Here is a 17,401-nt window from a genome sequence, read left to right as displayed (position 1 = left end):
TAGCCTACTCTCGTCAACAATGAGGCATGAAATGAAGCAGCTTTAATTTGATAACTCCAGGCGCACAGAATATGCGAAATGTGTGCTGTTATGTTAACATTTCTTCCTCACTGTTTTCATTCTTCTTCGATTCTCCCATTCTACGCACTACATGAACAAATGAGGTTGATTTGCCTTGTTATCCTCTCTCTCAGTCCCCCACAGCCCCCCACCTGCGGTCACATGGGAGTTTTGAGTGACCTATAGTTCCCAGCGCCACAGATCTGTGGTCCAACACAATACCTATCAGTCGATCTCTTGTGTCCAAGCAGACACAAGCAAACATTTAAACGGATTTAACATAAAAAACAACGTGGTATTTTGGAGATATGCGAGAAGAACCCGATGGTGCTGCTGATCTAGATCCCGTTCGCGTGTGTTTGTGGTTCCCTGAAGCAGGGAGATGAGCCCGGATCCGGAGGTGCAGCTGCTTACGTTGCGCTGAGGAGCGCGAGATCGTGTCGGTGGTGGAGAGCGTCGGAAGAATGAAGTCGAGACGAGACAAGCTGAAAATACCCTCTCTGACGCTGGAGTAAGCTGAGATTTCTTGTTGTTTTTAATTAATCGGGTTGTTCCTAGCCGTATGTTAGAAGATGCAACAGGTTACTAAATCATTCGCTATTCTTTGTTTTTGTGGGTTGAAAGTGGGAGTGTGACCATCTTGGGTTGACCAACAGTCCTAGCTCAATAAGAACAACACAATGTTGGTCTTCATGTTGCCTAGCAGTAGCCTACATCCCTTCAATACGACTGAGTTCATTCTCTGAGTGCAAGGCAGTTTGATTAGGTGTACGACCGTTCCGTTCCAGACTCTGCAGCAATTTCCAAAAATGTCATCCATGTTACTCCGAAAAAAATGTTAATACCAGTTCAGCGCAAGACTGGTAATCTGTTCACTTTTCTGTTGTCCATTCTCCATTCGACGTGGTTTTCAAACGACTGAAAGTTATAATCCAGATTCCCACGTGATTCACAACATCCTCCTCACATTTCCAACGAATTATTTCTTTCTTTGGAGGTGATGTGCATATGTGTCACGGTTTCTTTTTTCCCAGAATTGCTAAACCTAGTCTCCCAGCAATTGATATCTGGCAGCGGCTACAGTCCTTAAATCAACCGACTGTCTCCTCCAGAGAGGACCCAAGTAGGTAGCAATAGATGGGGATGCTGGCAGCTGCCCACTACGGTTCCATCCATAGGAGGAGCTTTCATCTTACATCTCCAGGACCTGCGGTCACTGTATAGGCCCCCTTGGACGGCCCCCTATCTGAACGGAATTGTTGGATGTTGGTTGTAGCGATGGTAAATTAACCTGTTTGTGTGTGTGTGTGTGTGTGTGTGTGTGTGTGTGTGTGTGTGTGTGTGTGTGTGTGTGTGCATCTTAGAAAACTTTAGGAGAAACCACTGTCATAATCGCCTTTTTCAGCATGGTTAGGGACGGTTAAGGGAAGCAGAGTTCAGAGTTGATAGAAAGAGAATTGCGCACAATGAGATATTACAAGCCACCATTAAAGTCCTGTTTCTTTCCACAAGGATTTTTTCTTCTCTATTATTTTTAGCCCGCCTCCTTGCATTACTATGACAACAGCTTCATTACTGCCTGGGTAGTCGTTGCTGTGTTTCTGCCTCCAGAATCCTCTGCAGCACAGAGACAATAGCCGTACCGCGGAGCCCGATAGGCACAGCTTATATCCACACTGGGAAATCAATAGGAGAAATAGCACAAGCGCTAGCTCAGCATTGACTGAGGTAAATACTGTAATCACTAAACCTCAGACTCCATTTAATTTCATCCTTAACTTGTGTAACCGCCTTCCTGGATGGCACGGCGCACAAGTCACAGATTATTCTCTTCAAAACCTGAGCATGAGATAAAGTCTGGCATGTGAAAGAACCCAAACAGTTGCCAAGTGCCTAACCTTGTCGACGCTGCCTGCCAACATGAGCCAATAGGAGGGGGCTGCCCAGGCAACCGTAACCAATGGGGGAGGGGGGCAAACCCCGCTTACTCTAGTTGTTGTGATAAGCGAGCGTAGCGCCGCATGGCTGTTTACTGAGCAGACTGACCCCATGTGACCCATCTGTTTGATCATGTGACACGTGTGTCTTGCCTTACAGTTTGTCACCCACATGCCAGAGCCCCACTGTCCTGAGCCCATGCAGCCCCTGCAGCCCCTGCAGCCCCTTACAAACCCTTCACCCCTGGAGGTAAGACAGACCTGCCCTGCCACCCACTGCACTGTCACCCTAGGACAGCCTCCCAACAGAGACCCGAAGGCTAGGCCAGGGGTCCCCAACCTTTTCAGCACCAAGGACCGGTTTGATTCTCCAAAAAAATTCACGGACCGGCGGGACGGGCCCGCCAGAGGTTGCCAATTTGTTGATATTTTCATATAGTGTTGTGCATGCATTCATTTAAAATAGTTCCAGTTATTTATGAACAGTGAAGGTAACAAACTCTTAAAAAAGAATGTGAACTTGAACAAGTGAAAAATGAACAACTATGAACATAAATATATTGAACTAAACTTGAATTAACATATATCAAGTGTAAACATGCACAACACAAAATGTCAGTAAGGGAACTTAACACGCGTTTGTGAGGCCACAGAATAGGCTACAATTCATTTTAATCAGTGGGAGCCCTCTGCTTGTTTCCCTGCAACAAGAAGGTTCCATCTGGGGGTGATGGAAGACAGTGACACCCTTAGCGTGTTTGAAATGTCCAATCGATTGCGCAATTTTGTTTTAGTTGCAGTCATTGCCGGAAACCCGGCCTTGCATAGGTACGTGGTGGGAAATGGAAGCAACATTTTCAGCGCTTTTACGGATATCTCGGGACACTCTGCTTTGGTTTTGATCCAAAAACCCGCCAGAGAGGTTTGCTCAAACACACTTTTAAGACCACCAACATCATTAGCTATTTCGATCATTTGATCTTCCTCCTGCACTGACAAGTGATTCGGGACATTGAAAAATGGGTTGCGGATACACTCATTCGTTTGCGTGGATCTTTGGAGGATGGAAAGTAACGTTCGAATTAATTTGAAAGCGCAACAAGGTGATCGCGCACCAGCTGCGAGAGAATGGGCCCTGCCTCAGTCTCTCCCAAAATCCCCACTAATGTTTGGAACATATCGAATACTCCCCTGTCCACTCGTCGTCCCCACAAATCATGCTTGGCATTAAATGCAGCAACTTTATCTGCCAGTTTAAAGACAGTCGTCATTCTCCCCTGGAGTGTCAGGTTGAGCTGAGCTCATAGTGTGACACTACTGTTGAACTGAACAAGTGAAGTGAGCTTAGGCTGCGCACGCAGCCGCTGAAGCCAATACGTGTTGAGGACGGGACAGACGGACAGTTATGCCTGAGAAATGAAGTTAAGACCTTGCCAAAAGTGCAAACATGTTATATGCAATCTAACAACTGCATATATACTTATGGCATGTAAAAGAATGAAAGTATTGCGAAGTAAATTGAGTTTATTAAGTGTGCATGCATTTTGCATGAATTTTTTATGGTGGTTGGGGACCGCTGGGCTAGGCTATAGGTTTGTAGAGTGGAATCATTTGGCAAGGTCATTGGTTACACAAACAATCACAGATCTATCCATACCAACCGTATTCTCCTAGCCAGATTCCTCCAGATTATTGTAATATCATCAAATGGATTGGTCTTAATCGTCCATGCTAGTGTATTTAAAGCTGCTGCAGGTGAGATTGCAGCGATGAAAAGAGTACAATGGCTCCCTCCTTCCTTATGTTTCTCCGCCATTGAGAGGTGTTGCATTCATGCACCTGTGATTGACAGGCCAGATGGATTCCCCAAACCAATCGGGGAAGTAATGCCCTGATGGGTCAGAAAGGAGCAGGGAGTGGTCAAAAACCGAAATCTCTCATGCACATTCACCCAGCATTTCAATCCCTAATAGCCGATGGATGACTATAGGGCATTTCTAACAAGGGACACTCGCATCGCTTCACTGCGGAAGAGATGAAAATTTGTCAGTTGTTATTTTTTCTTGCCCTGTCTTTTTCTTTAGCAAATGGAATTCCTACCACTTATAAGTTGTGTCTCTTGCTCTGTGTGTGTTGCTTGGCAACAATGCTGGGTGCTGCGGAGGATGGCGATACTGCCAGCACAAGCAGATGCATCCAGTGGATGCACGTGTGTGTGTGCGTTTGTGTATGTGTGTCCATGTACATGCGTGTGTGCGTGCGTGTGCGTATGTGCGTGTGTGTGAGAAGTGATAGATTGAGGCACAACATCATATAGTAAGGTTTTCAGTTCTGTAATAGAATCATTGCAATCCATATTTTCTAATAAATCAGACTTCTTCATTCATACACCACACACTTTTCTGAGCATTTTCGGATTTCATGCTAACTTTACTTAGGGATGCGTGTAAGGATTTCGGATGCAGATTTGCATAGCCATCAATATCCAACAAGCTGAAAGAATTTATATTAAAGAGAGACAGATAGTTAAATGGATGGATATATGATTGGTTGGATGGATGGATGGATAAACAGTATTCTACTCCAAAGATTAACTTCCACTTCTATTTGCGTAGGAATAGAAAGGGCAGTATCCCAGTTTCCGTTCTTATGTAAAGTGGATGCCTACTAGGCCATCTGCATTTATAATCGATAGGATGGAAATTCTCCAGTTGCTCATCTGAATAGTTCACTCTGACGCCTCGCTGTTGTGGAACGAGTGAGCACTGAGCAGGCATTCCAGTTTTCTTTCTTTTGACGGGATTGGCTTCTTCATGTCACATGATTATTCGACAGGGAGCATGTTAATTAGTTAGCCAGAAAAACCCTTGTGAGTAACAGTCCATTGTGATGGACAAGCATGGGTGAAACTGGGTTTACCAGGTAGGCAAGCCACACCTGTGCATGTAAGAAATGAAACTTTATGACTTAATATAACACATCGACTTAAGTCTCTTTATTTTGTCTACAAAATGTAAGCTTATGCATTGACATTACTATTATGTAGGTGCGGTATATCACATTGTCTGTGGTCTTAACAACGGTTGGGCTGGATTCAACAACTATTTACTATCTATTATATTTTAACTAATTACTATTGAGTACAAATTATACTATCACTACTATTACTAAGAAACTAATACTACTGATCAGGCTTGATACTCGATAATACTAGAGTAGGCTCGCCTGATATATTAGATTCAGATTCAGATAAAGTAATCTGGAGCAAATACTGCCACTCTGCGAGTTAATTAGAGAGCCAGAATAACTCTTTTGAGAACCAGTCCATTGAATGACGCAGAGGAATTTGTAAAACCCGTGTTTTGCAGGTATGTAGGCAGGCCACACCTGTGCATGTGTATGTGCATGCCGCTGTCCCAATTTTCTCTTTCTCTCTCTCCACACTATTTATCACACACACACACACACACACACACACACACACACACACACACACACACACACACACACACACACACACACACAGCCTTGACACACAATATTATTATTACACAATATTTTCACTGCACACTTGTATATCTTGCACACATTTCCACACTGGCATATCTTAGGTAAGACAGCCAGTGTCTTACCTAAGATATGGAACTTTTAATGACAACCTATTTTACATCCACATCCAGCGGTCTTTAAAGACACCCTTACATTTTAATACAGAATTTAGGCTAATGCAACGTATGTGCTGTGTATGACATCATCCGAAAGACACATAACGGGGACATGAATTCTCCATTGTTTGTTATACAGAACTAACGACCCTACTACTTCTAGGCTACTACTACTACTACTACTAGTTTAGATAATACTAGAGTAGGCAAGCCTAATATATTGGATTCAGAGTCAAATCATCTGAATCCATCATTGTGACGCCTACTATGGCCCCTAGACCATAATAACATGCTGCTACTACTACAGTTGACTAATATCATTATATTATATCCCATCTCTAACACCTTCCCCATTTCAAAACTCATTCCACTTTCCATTTTACAAATAAACACTCGTTTTATATCTCCCACAACTTTAGTCAATAACATTGACGTCCAAATAAACTCGCTTTGGAATGTACCACTGTGGATAAGTGTGTGGGATATGAGGTTGCCTCTCTTTCTACCGGATAGTGGTGGTACGACCCAGAGACGTAAAGCTTCGTCACACCGAGCCGCAGCCCAGCAGAATCTGGAGCCAAATATTAACCGTGCTGCTGTCTTTCCCAGATGCGCCGCGTCTCACATTCACCCATGGGCGTGTGGTTTTGGTTTTAGCTGTGACTAAGGGGGGGGGGGAGAAATTGGTTACGCCGTGGATCGTCTCTGGTGTTGGAGTTGGCTGGAAGAGGACGCGAGCAGACGGACAAGTTGTCTAGCTACTTTCACAAACGACTTTACATACAAGCTCAAAAGACACGATGGAGGCACTGTCTGGAGTATTGATACCGAACACCAAGTTTTATTTCTTAAAATCCTCGTGCCGGCTATAGGAATTAAGCTCGCGAGCCTTTCTATGTGAGATAAGAAAGACGCTACCATGTCGGATCCAAGTCACTGGGCTCCACGGCCAAAACAGAACAAGTCCAAATTTATGACGGGAGCCTTGCTGAAACGCTCAAAAAGGTAGTTGAAATTGGTGACATAAGTATAACTACACCACCCCCTATAAATGTGGTATTGTTGTTCTGTTGTCTGTGTGAGTGGGCCGATACAATCGTTCGCCATGGATTTTTTATTTTCTTTTTTATTACCGCGCCTTTTGAACAAGCGGGGACCAGATGTCTGATGTATCCCATTGCAACTATGTCCTGACTCCCAACAATGTCCGCTGGTAAACTGTCTATACGTCGCGCCGTTGTTTAACTGACCCGAGGACAACAGGGGTCTCTCCGTCTTTGTTTCCTCTATTTGAATGGACCGCCAGTGGTATGATCCCGTGCTGGGCTGCGGACTATGAACCTGGCCAGCATGTGCCAAAAAACGTAAGAAGCATTTTTCATTGCAATGAAGGGGCCTGTGATGGCTATTAATTTAAGAATACGACGGCGCCTTCATCAATAACGACTAGATGATTCTGAGTATTTTTTGCGTGGATATAATCCCAAGTGTTGCAGCCCTAGACATATTTCATGTAGTCTGAACTAGCTCGTCACCGCCAACCCGAAACTAGTAGGCCTACTTGTTTGGGGGAGTTGTCGTACCAGCGTATTCTCTCAAGCCCAAGGGTAAGGGTCTTTTCTCGGTTCCGTTTGACCATGTTGGCTGGACCTCGGTGTTTTGACTATACTTGCCGTAAATTGTTGCAACCGCCAAGGCTTTTGTCGACAAAAGCCTTGGCGGTTTTCAATACGCCAGTCTCCTTTGTTTACACGGGAAACTATATGGATATCAATTATCATCCTGGCTGAACAAATGTTTTGTCCAAAACCTCCAAGTTGTCATTTTCTAATGTCACTGCCTAGAGTTGTGAGGAAAAGAGATGGAGCTTTTAATTTTTTTTTACACAAAAGTTTGTTGTCATAGCAGCAGCAGTAGTAGAGGAGTGTCTGACAATAGCTACTAGCTGTGTTGAATGGGTCTTTTGTCCTGGCTGAAGGAACATGGCTTTAGTTGTTGTATTTTCATCTAATGAATGAATAACTACTCCATCACCAGCTCACGAGCAGCCTTTTTAACGTGTAACAACAAACCCATGACAGAAACCATAATAGATATTGGTAAAAGACACATCTGACCAGCTGATAAAAGCCACTGACAACTTCTTTGCCATGTAGGCTGATCTTGGTTCTAGGACTCATTGTCAGACATAGTCCATATCTCTCTTCCGTTTAAAAGGAACGGCTTCATTGCTTATTAATTGTTGAGTAACTCAATTGTTTTAGACCTTTTTTTTTTGGGTGGGGGGGGGGCTAGGCCAACCCAAAAACACTTTCCCTCACCAACAAGTATCACCGCATCTTGTTTGATGTAAATAAAAAATGGTGTCAATTTCATATTCTGTATGTTTTACACCGCGTCTTGAAATACTTTCCCCTAGTTGGTACAGTCCACCGGGTATGCTGGTAGGTTGATCTATCCATCAGTGTTCACAGCAGAGTGAACACAATTTTGAAAGGGCTTGTAAGTGCAAATAAAATGATGGTAAAATAGAGGCCCTTGAATTAAAAACATTAACGTATCGTTTTAGGGAAGTGAAGAAAATGTAAGAAATGTTTTCACCGATATCTTCAGCTGACGATTGGTTTATTCGGTCATTCTATTTACAGTAGTTCAATCGCTGAGTCTCTGCCTGAGCTTCAGTTGCCTATTTCCGTCCCATGCAGCCCAATTAGCATAGTCTTGTACATTCTCATACGGTTTTATATTCAATCAGAAGTTAAAATGCTTATAGCTTTTATATTTGTGTCTGTATGTTCCTCAGTGTCAGTCTGTGATTCACTTTCACCATAAGCTTCTGTGGTTATAGTGGGGAACAATAGATGACCCACATCTGTTGGGTTTGAGAAAGTTAACACTTAAAGGAAAGTTTGTGTTCATTCATTTAAATAATTTACATTTTTAAATGCAGAAGTAATTCAAATCAAATAAATGTGTCAATATTGTAAAGCTGTTATTTTTGGTAGCTCATTCCCTCATGTTGCCCGTTTGTGGGTACTGTAATATTTTGATGAATTTCCATATGTTTTCTGTTTAGGTGTAATACAGCCGGCTCTAGCCGAACAGCAAAATTCAGATAGTGGTATTCAAAGAGTGTAGTTTTGTGTGAAGTGGGTGAAAGTTTGTTGGTTGGAGAGTAGAAAGCTGCCATGCTGTCTTCTAACATCTTTCAGTTTTTTCTTCTCTTCATTTTCTACCTCAGCTGTCGCAGCAGTAACCGGAAGAACCTGGGTGTCGGCACACCATCACCTACTCTGTCCAGGCCACTCTCCCCACTCTCTGGCCACACTGGTAAGACTGGGATCACACATACATTTGTACTTGACGTGTATATGTCAATTGTAACTGATGTAGGAGTGACCATCCTAAGGTATAGATAGATCCTACCCCTATTTTTTGATTTCACAAGTGGCTGAGATTTTTTATCTGGCTTTTAGTAACTAATCACCCGCACACCTTGTGGTAAATGTCCATGTTGTCGTAATGGTTGATGCATTCCAAATGTTTAAAGATACCCTACTCACTACTAAGTGAAATGGTTGTACAATACATCACCAAATAAACAGATTTTAAATTGCATCATTAAAAGAGAAATCCGGTCTAAAATGGATCTGGGATATGTTTAATATGATAACGAGTTGGAATGTTCGTTTGGGAGCAAAAAAGCACAAGACGCATTCTTAAGTTGGCTGTTTTTAGCCGATTCTACCTAAACGCTATAAAGTTGGAACAATAGGGGCATGTCTCATGGTAAAAGCTAAATCGCTATTTTAAACCACTTTCAAGGCTAGAAGTAGCCCGACACTTTGGTAGTATAATAAGGGTCTTAAAATGTAAAACGAGGCATTGATAACTTTGTAAGTGTATAGATTGTTTATTAAAAATGACCTTTTATACACACAATACCATCAGTAGTTCACCCATCGACGCCATCTTGTCTTAAAGACTCTATAAGTAGTAGTAGTACGTGAACACAGAGCTTGCGTGTTGTTGACGGATGACAGAAGCTCTGTGTTTGCCAATCTACCTATGACAACCACAGGAAATACGTGGTTTCTGTGGCTGTTGCAGTTATAAGACTAAGATTGGATGGCTTTCCTGTTTGTCTTCCTTCCTACCTGTGCGCACTAATTGCACTCAATACCTATGACGGGTGTCTTCTAGGGCTGCAACAACAAATAGATAAAAATCGATTACTAAAAGCAAATTTGGTCATCGATTCGTTGAGTCGCGCGATTTTCATAGGCGTGGTACTGTTTACAGCCAGCTGCCGACAAGTTGGTTTATGGTTCATGCACGCCCACAGCAAGCTTTAGTGCGAGTGACCACAGCTTGTATTTTGGTCATATCTTAACACTGGACTGTAGGCCTATATAAAAGTGTTGTACCTTCACTGTCTTCTGGTTAAAAAAACTCCTTCAACTCAGTGTCCGTCTAGTCCAACCGAAAACTGTCAGCTGCTGCTGCAGACGATGTGCAGACGAGCTCGGAGTCGGCAACGCGTGCATCAACAGTCATTTAAAGCAGCAGTAGTAATAACACAACCGGACGGTGTAGAAAGTCCCGTCAGTTAAAAATAGTAATCATGTTCAGTGTTTCCCATACATAGACCATTGTGTGGCGCGGCGCCACAGAATCAACATCGAGCGCCACGAATTGATTCTGTCTTTTTTTTTTATTTTATTTTTTTTTTTTTATTATTATTATCATTATTTTTTTTAATAACGCGATTTGGAACTCTAAAAATCGTTCCGTCCATTCATCTCTGCATAGCACTCGTTCCCCCTGTCATTCTCACACACACACACACACACACACACACACACACACACACGGAGCGAGAACGACGATGCTAACACATGAACCCACCGATGTCACCCGTCGCTTAGCAACCGGACACGCTGGGGTTGTTAAGTTACCGACTACTGAAACTACTACGGAGTGATAATAACAAAGACGTGAATCAGGCAATAAATCCAATTTCCTTGACAGCGGTAAGGTTCGGTGTGCATTAAAGTACAGACGGAGTGGACCAATTGCGAACTACTGCAGCTGCTCCAAGTTAAACCCCAAACTAATCGGATTAAGTATTTATAGCGGACTACACCACCTATTCTATTCCGCATAGAATTCTATTCCAAACCGATTGAGGCGTATATATATATATGATACTTTTCTATTCCGATTGAGCTGTTCTTCCACATCTATGCAAATCAGATGTGTCCGCATGTAAACGCGGAGTTACATGCACACTCACTGACGGCCGCGTCGCCGTGTCACAGACGTCAGTGAGTGCGCCGCCGCCCCACTGCCGCGCCTAATCGGTTGACCGGTTAACCATGGACATCCCTTGTATACTGTATATATATAAATGTATATCAAACATTGTATGTTTTTTTTGTGTTATCCCAGTTATGATTTTTTTATCATTTAATATTACTTTTAATAGTTCCGGGACGTTGGAGCAATAACCTGGTGTTTTTACACTTCAGTCTGCACTGTGAATTTGAAGTAATGTTCAGTTTTTGAATAAAGATGCGGCAATTACAAATGTTTTTTTTTTTTATCCTATTCATTGATTAATCGAAAAAATAATCGACCGATTAATCGATTATTAAAATAATCGTTAGTTGCAGCCCTAGTGTCTTCCGTAAGGCTAAGCAGAACTATTGCTAAAGCTAGCGAGCAAGTGATGTGTTTGGCTTACACCAGAAGCATAAAGTTGTACGTCCACACCGCTCATAAAGTTTCGCTGCGAATATTTCTGTTCGCTTTGGTCGCTCAAGTCGCTCATAAGATAAGATAAGATACAACTTTATTAATCCCCCGTAGGAGAAATTTGTTTGTTGCAGAACAGCCCTGAGGTGCTCATGGTGCTCATGGTGCTCATGGTCTTCATGATGTGCGAGATCAGCACCACTGGCCTGTAGTCGTTGGGAGAGCTAGGACGAGCTATCTTAGGCACCGGAACAATGCAGGAGGTCTTCCACAACTGGGGCACCTTCTTTAGCCTCAGGGAGAGGTTGAAGAGGTGTTGGAACACTCCAGCAAGCTGTCCGGCACACGCTTTAAGCACCTTGGGATTGATGTTGTCCGGACCCATTGCCTTATTCCTCTGGAGCTTAGATAGCTCCCGCCTCACCTGGCCTGATGTAATGAAAAGACTGGTAGCAAGGGGGAGTGGAGGGGGAAAGGGAGGGGGGGGGGGGACAGGGAAGGTGACAGGGTTGGGGGTGGGGGCGGGGGGCACATACTGACTCGCTGAGCTCACTGGTGCAGGGGTTGAGTCGAACCTATTGAAGAATAGGTTCAGCTCATTAGCACGCTCGTGCCCGCCCCCCACAGCTGGACCTGGCAGTCTGTGTCCCATAATCTGCTTCATCCCATCCCACACCTCCTTGGCACTGTTCATTTCGAGCTTGCCCTCCAGCCTCTCCTTATAGCGGTTTTTGGCCGCCCTGAGTTCCCTTCTCAGCTCCTTCTGAACTGATTTTACCCCCTCTCTGTCTCCTGCCATGAAAGCCCTCTTCTTCCTGTTGAGTAGGTTTTTAGGGGTCCAAGCCAACAGGTTGGATCCCTATTGTTTTTGTAAGGATTTTTCTTATTATTATTCTTACCTCCTTAAAAGTGGGCCCACACCCCAAACCGTAAATGGTGCCGACACGCGAATTGCATGACTAGATCCAGATCTCTTCGGACTACGCAGACGACAAAATCCAGACACGCCGAACACTAGGTGGCGCTATACCAAGGGAAAACGCGTTTGGGGCTATAACTCCCACACCGAACCTCCCACATGCAAAAACTTGTACCCACATATTCACTGGAGTCTGCTGCATCTTTTGGCATAGGCCACGCCCATTTGCGTCTATAATTATTTTTCGCAAAATCGCGAAAACCGCAAAACTGTATTTTCGCTACTCCTCCCGCATTTCTTGACCAATCAACACCAAACTTTGCACACGACATCTTAAGACGCACACGAAAATAAATACTCAAACTCTTTTTTGATCCAACCTTCGACGACGAAACGGTAGCGTTTTGAATATTTGTTTATTAGCTATGTTTTACGTCGAAACGCAAAAATTAACAAAATAGCAAAATTAGACATCGGATCATGTCCAACTTTTAGACGCATGTCGGTGATACCCTTAAGGTCGTTCGATAAAAAAATCGGAAAATTTCGCCATAAAGGGGCGCAATAAACGAGGAAATTGTATATCTTCTAATTGGCCTAAGGAATGTTCTTCAAACTCGAGGGAAACCATCAAGGGGCAATCCCGAGTCTATATAGAAAATATGGCCAAGAATTATTAATGTGGGCTGGAGTTATTTGGAAAAGGAAAATTGTCTTCGGAAATTTCGCCACAAGGCGGCGCCAAAAAACGACGACATTGTATGTCTCCTAATTTGCCAATGGAATGTTCTGAAAACGCGTTTTGGGCTATAACTCCCACACCGAACCTCCCACAGTCAAAACCTTTATATCCACAGATTCACTGGAGTCAGCTGCAACTTTTGGCACACGCCGTGCCCATTTGTTTTGAACACATGCTTCGCGTTGTGCCGGCGAAATGCACACTTCTTGGACCCCTGCATAACTGCTTGCAGTTCTAGTTAATGTTCTTATTAGAGATGTCCGATATTATCGGCCCACCGATATTATCGGCCCGATATTAGCATAAAAATGTAATATCGGTCAATATTGGTATCGGATTTTTTTTGCCTTAAAACCGATAAAATATATATATATATATATATATATATATATATATATATATATATTTTTTTTTTATTTATAGCTCAAATAAATGTTTACAAAATTGTGCAGTACAGTGCACATTGTAATTGACTCATATTTGTGCATTTATTAAATTAAGGTTATTGAGTTTTAGTTAAAGAAACATACTGCTATGTTGCACATAGTTGTTCAGGTACAATGTTTTATCATTTGTGAAGTCAAGTTTGCCCTATTTGTTGTGGGCATTGTCAAGATTATCTCAGGGAGAGTGTAATCCAAATTGTTGTCTGAGACCATTAAAAAAAAATAAAAAAAAATAAAGTATTTTTCTTATTTTGCACAGACAATGTTAACATTTGGAAAGCCTTGTTGCATTCAAGAATGCATCCAGTGGGGCATCACAATAACATTAAGCATGTTGTGTTAATTCCACAACAGGAGATATGTAATGTTACCTAAATTAGGTTTGGGGAAAAATAACCCAAATATCGACATCGGTATCGGCTGATATCGGAATCGAAAATTTAGAGTTGGACAATATCGCATATCGGATATCGGCAAAAAAGCCAATATCGGACATCCCTAGTTCTTATTAATCCAGGGTTTGTTGTTAGGAAAACAGCGGACCTTCTTGATGGGTACAACGCTGTCCTCACAGAACCTGATGTAATCCGTAATGCAATGGGAGAGTCCCTCATGTCCTCTGCGTGGTCTTCCTGGAACAGTAACGTATGTTGTCATGACGTACAGTTCAATTTTGCAGACGCATTTAAAGGAGCCGTATGCTTTTAGTACAGACAGCCATATCAAAGAGTGAACTCCCATACACTTTGGCCATATTGCAGAGACAGTTTTGCTTGTTGGATAAAGTGCTTCGACAGCAAGTAGGACAGTGATTCCCCTCAAATATATATATAAAAAAACCTCCTAAAATGTAATTACAACCGAGTACAATAAAACGTTGCGTGCTGTAGTAGGCTAGTTAAAATATGTTTCACTGATCTGCATCTGCAAATCATGATCTGCACTCATTCGTCAAACAAATTGACATTTGCGCACATGGCTAATTTGCATAGAAGGACAGGACTGGCTGGCTCCGCAAGGCAAATAATGGAACATATTTATCTATCTATCTAGGCCTATCTGTCTATCTATCCATCTATCAACGCGTGTAGTTTTAATGTGATGTATTTTGTGTATGTCCAGTCAGACTTGTCTCCCTTGTTCTGTGTGGTCTTGTAGGCTACAGTCCTGTGTGAGCCGAATCACCTAAATGAATTCCCGACGATTGTGTCGTTTGATATTTATAAAGACTTGACTAGGCTATCTATCTAGACTATTTAATTTAAAATGATTCACCTCAGGCTACGTGAATAGTGGGGAATGGAGGTATAAAAGACAAGAGATATATCCCTTGTCATTTCGATTAGTTTGTGTATGTGACGATTTCAAAAACGTGTTTTGTTTAAAGCATGACTACACGCGATTGGTTGGTTAGATTGGTGGTATGGAGAGCAAATGAAAATGATTCCCGATTAAGAACGTTCTAGATCGCAAATATTTTCTATAAATACTCCCACTTATCATCACTTTGTATCAAAATCACTATGGATGTTGCACTCTGTTTTCTGTTTTTGAACACAAAACAGAAAACACAGCTGTCATTATCACTATACTTATTGCAAGTCGCTTTGGATAAAAGCGTCTGCTAAATGGTCATTTGTCAGCTGTATATCCTCTATTAAACTGCATTGAAGTGACACGTTTGTTCCGTGCATTATTCATTTGCATTATTATTGCATTATGCATGCATTATTCCTCTGCACAAAGTATTTTTCCTTTGCACAACGTATGTATTTTCGATATTTGAAAACGATATCGTCCCATTCAGAGCAAGGGAGATTAGTATGATAGGATCTCGGTTAGCAGGCATGTATCGCGCCTATTTTACAATAATCTGAAACGTTTCATTAACTCGCATACAGACCGACCAACCACGCGTGACACCTCCGCCCAGGCCAGAGCCTTTTTGTTGCGATCTCTGAAATGAAAAAGGCTCGGATCGTACAACACCGGATGCCCAGTTACAGCCGCGCTAAATTTTTCCGTCAACATTTTGTAGTCAGTAGGAACCAAAACGGGAACCAAAGTGCCGGTGTTCGGTGTTCCCTGGGATCCACGCAAGCGAAGAGCGTCTACATTACGATTGGCTATCAGTGTCTGGCTGCTGAAACGTGTCATAGTAATTTGCATAAAGTTAAACAGTTTAAAATTTTTTGGACGCTCTGGTCGCTCAACTTCGGCCGCTGGTAGCGTTGGTCGCTTTGGTCGCTCTTGCCCATAGAAAGTGAATGACTTCCGGCGATTTGGTAGCTAAATTCGCTTCTGGTGTGGACGTACAGTTAGAAGTAGGAATATAAACGATATACGATATAAACGATAAAAAATGGCCTACGATAGAGATTTTAGTTATATTGCTCTATCGCGATAATGTATGTTTGACGCGATCTATCCATGACTCGCGAAATATAAAGAGCCACGAGCTGCAACCGTCTGCAACGCATCGTCCGCGACCCGCGAATTTTAAAAAGAGCCACGAGCTGCAACCAGCTGCATCGCATCATCCGCGACACGCGAAATTTAAAGAGCCACGAGCTGCAACCGGCTGCAACGCATCGTCCGCGACCCGCGGAATTTAAAGAGCCATGAGCTCCAACCGGCTTCAACGCATCATCGTCATCTAAGTAAATATGGCTGAAAGCGAAACGGAGGAGCTGGTGATTGCTCTCATTTCATGTTCATTTCAAAATTATATGCGTTCATTTTGCACTTATTGTTTTATGTTTTAATAGCAAGTATCTGTGCACACACTTGGAAGATTTTTCTTTATTTAACATAGCCATGCCTAATACTGGACGTATTTCCCTAATTCACAGTATCAGTTTCTTTATTAACAAGACACCACCAATTTTTATTTCATTAAGAGAAGTATACGTCATTACACAGAAGATTTCTTTCTTTTTTAAAGTCTCTGCAGCTACAACATTATGTTGTATGATTAGTTTTGCACAATAAATGTTCTCAAAACGACATACATTTAGCAGTTTAGCTTTCCTTAGAGTCTATGTAACCTGTTCTGAAATGGTTCTATTATGATTTATATATCGTGATATATATCGTTATCGCAATAGGTTGCATGTATATCGCAATATGGATTTTAGGCCATATCGCCCATCCCTAGTTAGGAGGGAGGTTCGGGATGTTTTCGGTTGGACGCTCAAAATGTATTTGGCTAGTCTGGCTAAACTGCCAACCCTATCTTTAACTAATGAATGGTTTTAATTCAATGATAACTACAGCTATTTTCTGTTCCTCAACTTAATTGGCATAGAATATGTTTGAACCTTTTTTCCAAGGGTTAACCCCATATTATGTCCCAATATGATATCCATACAAGCCCTGGTAGGCTGAAATCAAATGATTACTCTTGGGGTGCAGATTATCTGAAACGTTGGGGTTCTTCACTGCAGCATAGTGTGTGCATGTGCATGTTCGTGTGTGAGCGTGCATGTGTGCATGTATATATATTTTTAAGACATGATGTCAGGCAGGTGCCATCTATCAATAAAGCTACGTTCAAGAGCCCTGGAGGGAAGGAATGTTGCGACGGTATTTTCTAATGCAAGATCAATAATTTTAGGGATTATCAGATTATAAAAGACAACCAGTCTTGAATTGCTTTTTAAATCGGTCTGATCAACACAACTCAACTCCAGTACTCTGCGTATTGTTGCAACCCGGCACGGTGAGCGAACCACCTCCTCCCAAACAGGACACCATTTCGTGGGGAAAAGACAAAAAGGCATGTTTAATCCAAAACATAACACAAAGTCTCTCAAAACACAATTACGTAAAAACCTGGGAGGAATCAACGGTCCCATCCGTCGTGGGTGGAATCC

At 42.4% G+C, this 17,401-nt stretch overlaps 1 protein-coding gene and 1 long non-coding RNA gene across 11 annotated transcripts in view; one reads left to right on the top strand and one right to left on the bottom strand.

The window, feature by feature from the left end:
* The first annotated feature begins 245 nt into the window (after nucleotides 1-245).
* LOC132468955 (microtubule-associated serine/threonine-protein kinase 3-like) overlaps nucleotides 246-17,401 on the top strand; it is a 197,963-nt gene continuing 180,807 nt past the window's right edge. For 3 of the 10 annotated variants that reach the window (XM_060066806.1, XM_060066802.1, XM_060066801.1), the window contains exons 1-3: nucleotides 246-571; nucleotides 2,158-2,247; nucleotides 8,904-8,992. In XM_060066806.1, the coding sequence (XP_059922789.1) occupies nucleotides 525-571; nucleotides 2,158-2,247; nucleotides 8,904-8,992 (226 nt within the window). In that variant the 5' untranslated portion in view covers nucleotides 246-524. The other 7 variants (XM_060066808.1, XM_060066811.1, XM_060066805.1 and 4 more) reach the window with 4 other exon arrangements.
* LOC132469090 (uncharacterized) overlaps nucleotides 13,755-17,401 on the bottom strand; it is a 167,464-nt gene continuing 163,817 nt past the window's right edge. The window contains exon 2 of the long non-coding RNA XR_009528350.1: nucleotides 13,755-14,024. This is a non-coding gene — a long non-coding RNA (uncharacterized LOC132469090). The remainder of the gene's footprint in view (nucleotides 14,025-17,401) is intronic.

The sequence above is a fragment of the Gadus macrocephalus genome, chromosome 12, assembly GCF_031168955.1.
Source record: "Gadus macrocephalus chromosome 12, ASM3116895v1".
Taxonomy (NCBI): Eukaryota; Metazoa; Chordata; class Actinopteri; order Gadiformes; family Gadidae; genus Gadus; species Gadus macrocephalus.
Note: the sequence above shows the minus strand (reverse complement) of the source record. Positions and strands in the feature narration are given on the sequence as shown.